This window comes from Necator americanus, chromosome II, assembly GCF_031761385.1.
Source record: "Necator americanus strain Aroian chromosome II, whole genome shotgun sequence".
Taxonomy (NCBI): domain Eukaryota; kingdom Metazoa; phylum Nematoda; class Chromadorea; order Rhabditida; family Ancylostomatidae; genus Necator; species Necator americanus.
This window is the reverse complement of record NC_087372.1, coordinates 23839455-23846453: the sequence shown is the minus strand read 5'-3', so window position 1 is coordinate 23846453 and position 6999 is coordinate 23839455. Positions and strand designations below refer to the sequence as shown.

General features: G+C 43.1%; 2 protein-coding genes across 2 annotated transcripts; one reads left to right on the top strand and one right to left on the bottom strand.

The window, feature by feature from the left end:
• Positions 1–3034: 3034 nt before the first annotated feature.
• On the top strand, positions 3035–6894 carry RB195_019220 (uncharacterized protein; the record flags this gene model as incomplete). Its single annotated transcript, XM_064186977.1, has 3 exons — positions 3035–3168; positions 6556–6699; positions 6747–6894. The coding sequence occupies 3 exons, from the start codon at positions 3035–3037 to the stop codon at positions 6892–6894; spliced, it is 426 nt and encodes a 141-aa protein (XP_064042858.1).
• On the bottom strand, positions 5455–6100 carry RB195_019221 (uncharacterized protein; the record flags this gene model as incomplete). Its single annotated transcript, XM_064186978.1, has 3 exons — positions 5455–5578; positions 5631–5722; positions 5780–6100. The coding sequence occupies 3 exons, from the start codon at positions 6098–6100 to the stop codon at positions 5455–5457; spliced, it is 537 nt and encodes a 178-aa protein (XP_064042859.1).
• Positions 6895–6999: the final 105 nt, after the last annotated feature.

The following is a 6999-nucleotide window of genomic DNA, read 5'->3' as shown; positions in this document are numbered from 1 at the left end:
CTCCTCAGGTCCACTACAAACGGTTTTTACAGTGCGGAACATATCGTTAATCACGACTTTCTTCATTTGAACAGAAAAAAAATGAACAAAGATGTTCTTGTTACTTGGCCTCCTACAAGACTATTTCGTTTGGTACGCACCGCTCGAGATGCCAACCTGGATGTTTAAACTAGGAAGCCAATCGCGCTGTGGTTTCTCGCTAGCAAGTTTTGTGTGTACGGACTGTGGGTCCAGCAAGTCAAAACATTTGTCCATCTCCGCTTGGGTGGTGGAAATGGCAAAACAATCGTCACAATTGTACCGAGAGTAGAACAAAGGACGTAGTTCCAGAACAGGTGCTTAAATGTTAGCCATAAATGAAATTGCTAAGGTGGGAGCCAACCTCTGCCCCATAGCTTAACCTCTGAGTAGTGCAAAGTTTTTTACGGCCCATCTCAAGATATTGCAGTCGAGGCACGCCTTGAGAAGAGCCACCAATTGAGAGATTGAGAGTCCGTATAAATTGATAGCTCTCATATTTTCTTTCAGTAGTTCGAACATACCCTGTATCGCAGAGTCATTAGAAATATTCGTGTACAGTGCTTCAACGTCGAATGACTCCATGACACAATCTCTTTTCGAGTGTGCAGCGCGCAGGTGGTCTAGGAACATACGGGGGTTTGTTAGATGGGCAGGTATTTATATGACTCAATACTTGCGCAAATATTGTGCTTGGGAGCCACTCTATTCTATCCGGAGGACCTCTTACACTACTAATTAAAAGTAGGCATGTAGTTTATCTGTTTAGTTGTGGAGAGATTTGGTCGTTTAAATTGTTAATTAAATCGCCCATTTCAGGCTTTTAAGAAGGCGATTTTGCCGAAACGTCAGCCAATAAAATTATTTAACAACCTCGAGTACAGCTCATCAAAAATCAGTGAGACGTAGCGGTAGCATTTACCACAAATTTATATGGGTTGGTACAAAATAGATCCAATAATTGAATAATTGAGAATCTATGCTTTTCTGAAATCGCAGATAATCGTTAGGTTGTTGTAACCGTTTATCCATAGCTTTGATAGGTGAGGAGCATCAAAATGACCGAAACAGACTTATATGAGGGGGAAAAAAACAAACATTTCTGCTTGGAAAGAAACAAACGTAATATAGAACCACCAAATCACAACCGGATTTGTTCTGATTGGCTAGCGTTAACACTACGAATATTTCCAAAGTAATGGGAAACTTGGGAAGAATATTACAGCTTTTGCTTGAGGAAGCTTTCTGAGTGTATTAAATTACATCTGAGCTCATTTTTGTCCTATACATATTCCTCATAAGAGAGGTCAACTGATAGTGAACCATGGAGTTTTGCAACTACATATCAATTGAACTAACAACTACTTGAGTCCACTCTTAAGTGCTCCCTTACCGTACAAGCATATCATTATTGAACCCAAGCCCATACATCAGCCTCAACAGAATTATAGTCGATTTTTGAAGTGATAGTGATCATAATAACATTGCAGTAGTTCGGTAGAGCGAGTTGCTTTGCGTTATCAATGAAAAAGAAGTGAAGCGCTACTCTACCTTCGAACCAGTATTGAGGAAGAAATCTCACTTATCTTAATTAACAGTCCATCGACTATTAAGGACAGCATACTGCGAATCTGAGGTGATGCGGATTTCAGGTGGAGTATCCGTATACTCACTCGTAGATTATGGAGGCGGGGGTAGTTCCGCTCATCTCTCCCTGCATCACTGCAAACAGCGGCCTCCAGAATGCTGTTTTGTACGGCGCCATCTATTGCAACGCTCCACCCTTTGCGCCGCCTCCGCCCTGCGACTCGTCGAAAATCAATTCGGGCTGCCCCGATAGGCAGTAAGGGAGGCTAAGCGTGCAAGGGTTGCGCGCTGCAATAGAAGGCATCGTACAAAACAGCATTCAGGGGCCGGCTGCATGCAGTGATTCAGGGAGAGATGAGCGGAACTACCCCGGTCTCCATAATCTTCGACCCCGTATACGGACACTCCACCTGAAATCCGTATCACACCAGATTCGTGGTATGCTGCCTTTAACTGCTATAAGTGAGATGAGTAAAGGGATGAAAAAAGCTGAATCTGATAGCTAGTGCTAGTTACTACTCAGAGGAACAATTTGGAAGTAAAGGGAAGAATTTTATAACAAAATTTTCTGCATGGGATCATAGAAAGAACTTCAGTCATTTAGGAAACCGAGGAATTCACCAGTCAGAAAAACCTTGCTATTTTTCCCATGTATTTACATGCATATTTAGTTAGTAGCTAACTTCTCTCGATCCTTCGCAGCAACTTAGAAAATGAGTTGCAAAATACTCTAGAATGTTCGCTTCCGGAATCGTATAATTATTATATACAAACATATAATGGATGTGGGAATTTTGTTTGACTTCAACATAATACATTTTTCATTCTTCATCGTCGGATGTAAATAAATAGATGAGTAGATCGGAAGCGTATACAAAAATAGGAGAGGCAAGATGCTGTTTAATTTCAATGACAATTTTCTATATATAATCGAAATAAATGGAAAATTGCAAATGAAACACATGCTGGGACACGCCATGATCTTTATTGCTGTCTATGTGTGGGTTCAAAAATACGCAAATCCGTTCTTCGTCTGATTCAATATATTTAGACCAAAAGTAAATAATACGAAGGAGCGACTAGGACTTAAAGGTTTTTTTTTTTTTAAAAAAAAAACGTGAACATGTCATATTGCATATGATTAATATTTCCTACTACTACTGTCAAATGTGTGCATGATAGTTAATAGATTATAATGGTGATAAATGATAATAAATGTAGTTACGAAAACGGCTGTGCTCGAATCGGTGCGGTGGGGAGTAGTAGTTGGGATCAGGCGGGACCCTCACCGGCAACATCGCCGCAGTTCGTGGTGGTTCCACGTCGACCCTATCCGTCAGCTTGCAACTGCACCGAGCTTCATGTTGTTTTGACCGGAATATACCATTCATTTCAGAGTTAATGCAGTGAGTCAACAAACGACTGCACTATGATATGGCGAATTGACAGCACACGGACGCAAATGCGTGTTTTGTTGGTAGTTCTGATTCCCTTGGTTCGGAGAATAGACCGTGTTCTAAGACAGCCAGCAAAAGCGAAGACGTGTGTAACCTATGTTCACTGGTAAGTACCTAAACGCAGTTTCTTTATGGTATAAAGTTAAAAAATACAGTGCAATAATGCACTGCACGAACAGATTTTGCTTGGTATCAAACGTCAGAGAAAACCTCTCCTGTACCCGATACGTACCATTTCCAACTGAAATACAATATAAACAAATGATTTGTTGCAGCAAACTAGATTTACACGTGTTTCGAGCTCGACTTGAGCCGCGCAGGTAAAAAATGTTGCCTGGTATAGAATCTTGGTTATGGTAAGCGATACCCCAGAAACGGAGATTCCCCTTTCTATAGAGTGCTTTTAATGGCTCAGGCAATGATAACTTTGTAAGGAAACTTGTCGAAGACAGAAAAACCATCGAGTAACAACTGGTGTGCTCGTATGAGGCTTGTGCGAGAGAACTAATCGATTGCCGACAACGGGTGTCGGGCGTTCAAAGATTCTAATTTCAGCCTGTCTCAATGTTCCCGAAAATCTCATCTAATCCCAACGAGCAGGTGTGGCGCTGCGGCTTACAATCCTAACAAATTAGAGACTGAAGAGTGAATTGACGACGCAGACATCCTCTGTTCTGCTTGATTTGTTGCTAGCAAAGTTAGGCTTCACTTTGATTAATTGCACTCATGAAATGGGTGGGCATTATCTGAGAAATGAATCATAGAAATACTGAAGACGGGATTAAGGGAAATTTTCGAGATTGGGGCTTCTCTACTAAGTAGGTAGGGAATGGGGCACAGTCTACAAATATCATAGTGAAAACGCGCAACTCCTCCTTCAAATCTAAGAATTTTGGACATCGCAATGCCTGCAAAAACGCGTCCGAAAAAATGACTTGTGTGCTCTAAAAAAGCGAAGACCTGAACTGAGTTAGAGTAGTAGATTCTTTTTCTAACCTGCTAGTAGCTCGCTTCAAGGACGAATCTTAATCTGTAACGAAATTGGTAATGTTGGGGTCTCTGCGAGCAATATAGAGTTTGAGGTGTAGATTACGAAGAAGGGAGAATGAGGGTGGCCTCGCTCAACTAACCATCTTCAGAACAAAAAAAGAAATGGCGTTTGTTCCTATGAAATATGTGAAAACCTATCACCATTGTGCACGCGCCACACCACGAGCGTGCGGTCGAAAATCAATGAGGTTTTCTCTGCAGCACATTCCAGTTAAGCCAATGAACAGACTGATGAGGAAACCTGAGTGTGTACAAGCCTGGCGCGTTCTAACGTACATCTTAGGAAAGAAAGTTTTAGGACGATTGGAGGGAATTGGGCGGAACTACGCTCCACTCGTAATCTACACTCAATTCTACACTACACCACGAACCAATTTTTCTGTTTATCACCCAACTCAAGAACATTATCAGAGATGTACGACTGTTTTTGGAAATACGTCTTTCGTTTATTTGTATATGGTTCGAACAATCTGGTTATGCCTTTCATCCACATTATATATGGTGTACAGACGAAGAGGTTTCCCAAACAAGAAAACAGCTAGAATTTTGGCTTGCAACACTTGTCCTGCATAATTTCGACCGCTTCACCCTTCGCAGACATCAGAGTTGCAGGTGGTCTGGCGTGCGGTTGCATTAGTTTAAGGTTGACTTCTATTGGTGATGCTTAGCAAATGTTTGTACTGACATCATTTCTGGTCATATGTATCAAAATCTCAAATTGAAATTAGTTGAAATGCTGTTGTTGGCTGCACGTCTGTTGAGCGCGAAGCCAAGTTCCTCTGCATGTGTCACCGCCTGAGAATGTTAAGGTCACCTTTGGGTTCGCAATGAATGTTTCATACCATGTGGGTTGTCAAGCGTTGATTGACTTCCATTGGTAACCGTATACGGAGCGGACGATCCAATCGGTGAACTTGAAATCCTTCTTGGGCGTGATGGCAGCCTAACGTGTTTGTCTATATCTTTTATCTCATCTTATATCTTTTCCGCGGTGTTCTCAAATACATTGGATCTTATCCTGTTCTATCTTTAACTATAGTTCGCTTAGAATATGACAATCCATAATTAATTACTACTTACGTTACTCCCTAATTCCATAATTTGCAAAATTCGAGTCTCGGTTGAACTGCCAACCGTTGCCATGTGTCCTCAGAACTTCTTTTTTTCATCCGCACAAAACCTTATTCTACATCTAAGTGGCCCATTCAAATTTTATCATGGGATCATCCTCAATGCAACCAGAGCAAGGCGATAAGATGGCTTCCTTTATAGGGTGACCAAAAAAGTGAAAACGGTTTTTTTTTTCTTTCTTGACCACCTTAGAACAAGTGTTCCGCCAATATCACAACAACGCAGCTTCTTCGGCTTTCGGCTCTGACGAGGGCGACGAGGCCTGAACGTTTGCTGTAATATGGAGTGTTAACCATCTTTGCTCGTTGTTCGACACATCAGACATTCCGACTTCTCTGAATCGGAAGTTTAGCTAGGAGTGAACCACTGCTATGATTTACCGCTGACCTAGCAAAATGTCGAGAAGTGGCTCCCCGATCCACATAGGTTGGGCAACGACCTGTAGGAAAAGCTAAGCCAGTCATAGGAGGGCGCTTGGTCTGGGGAAAAGTCTTTTCGCCACTCCAGCATATTCACTGCCTCAGTGCCCTGCACACTGGGCTCTGCCGGACAGTATGGCGATCGGTCAGAAGCGAACAAATCTCAGGTTGCTCAGGACGCCATTGATTCTGGACCATAGAGACAGTCTCAGACTGTGTACTTACAACGCGAGAACAGTCCACAGACGCTGACCTGCATGCCCTTCTCGGAGCTGCAGAGCGTGTCAAATTTTCAAATTTCTTGCTCTGCAGGAGACCAAGTACAGAAGGAGCGACGTAGGACAGATGAATGACGGTACACTCGTCATTTGTGTAGAGAAGGTTCCGTCGCGAAATGTAGGCAGTGTTGGTTTTGTTGTGCACCCATCTGTCGCCCATCTTGTTGATTCTCACGAGATCGTGTCACCTCGTCTAGCAATTCCTCGTCTCCGCCCTCTGCGCCAAAAATCCAGCAGCATAGTCGACTACTAATCAGCATCATCAGCAGCTGATAAAGCCGAATTGGACGCGTTTTATGAGGAGCTGGAAGCTATCAGCAAAGAAGGAGAAAAGAATCTGTCTACGACAATTGCGTACTCGAAGGCTCCTTGTCCCAAGGTGACTGGCACATCGAGGAGGACCCAAACGTTGACTACGAGCCGCTGCTCAGAGAGCCTGTGCTGAACATGCTTGAAGCTGCGCACGTCAAACTTGGATCGAAATTTGAAAACCAACAAGGAAATGTTGAGAAGAAGTAGGACTTTGAGGCGTAGTCCGAATTCATCACACATTGAGCGGTTAGTAGCAAACACTAGCTGCGGAAAAGCGTTGAATGAGAATCTTTCGAGATGCAGGCAAATGAAAGCAGCACAAAGAAGAACGAGTCTGAAGAAGTGCCTCAAGGATCTTCGCGAATATAGTATTCCACTAGCAGTCTTGCTGAGCGAAGACGGGACTCGCACCTCTTCTCGTCGTGAGATAGAAATCATTACGGAGAGGTTCTACTCTACTCGAACCTTTTCTGTTCATCTACTCGTGTGTCAAGCCCGATCATCCTCACTGGTGAAGCTCCTCCACGGATTCTCCCTTCGGAAGCGCAAATCGCTATCAAAAGCATGAAATTTGGAACAGCCTCGGACCCGATTTTATATCAACAGACTTTCTTCGGGCTGGTGGCCATCGGCTTCATGTAATTCTAGCGGACCACTGACGTCCTATCTTTAGAAGGAAAGGATCCCAAACTAGTGGAAGCTTCGCGAACGGTTCTTTTCCAAGGTGACCGAGAGGACCTTCGGAAC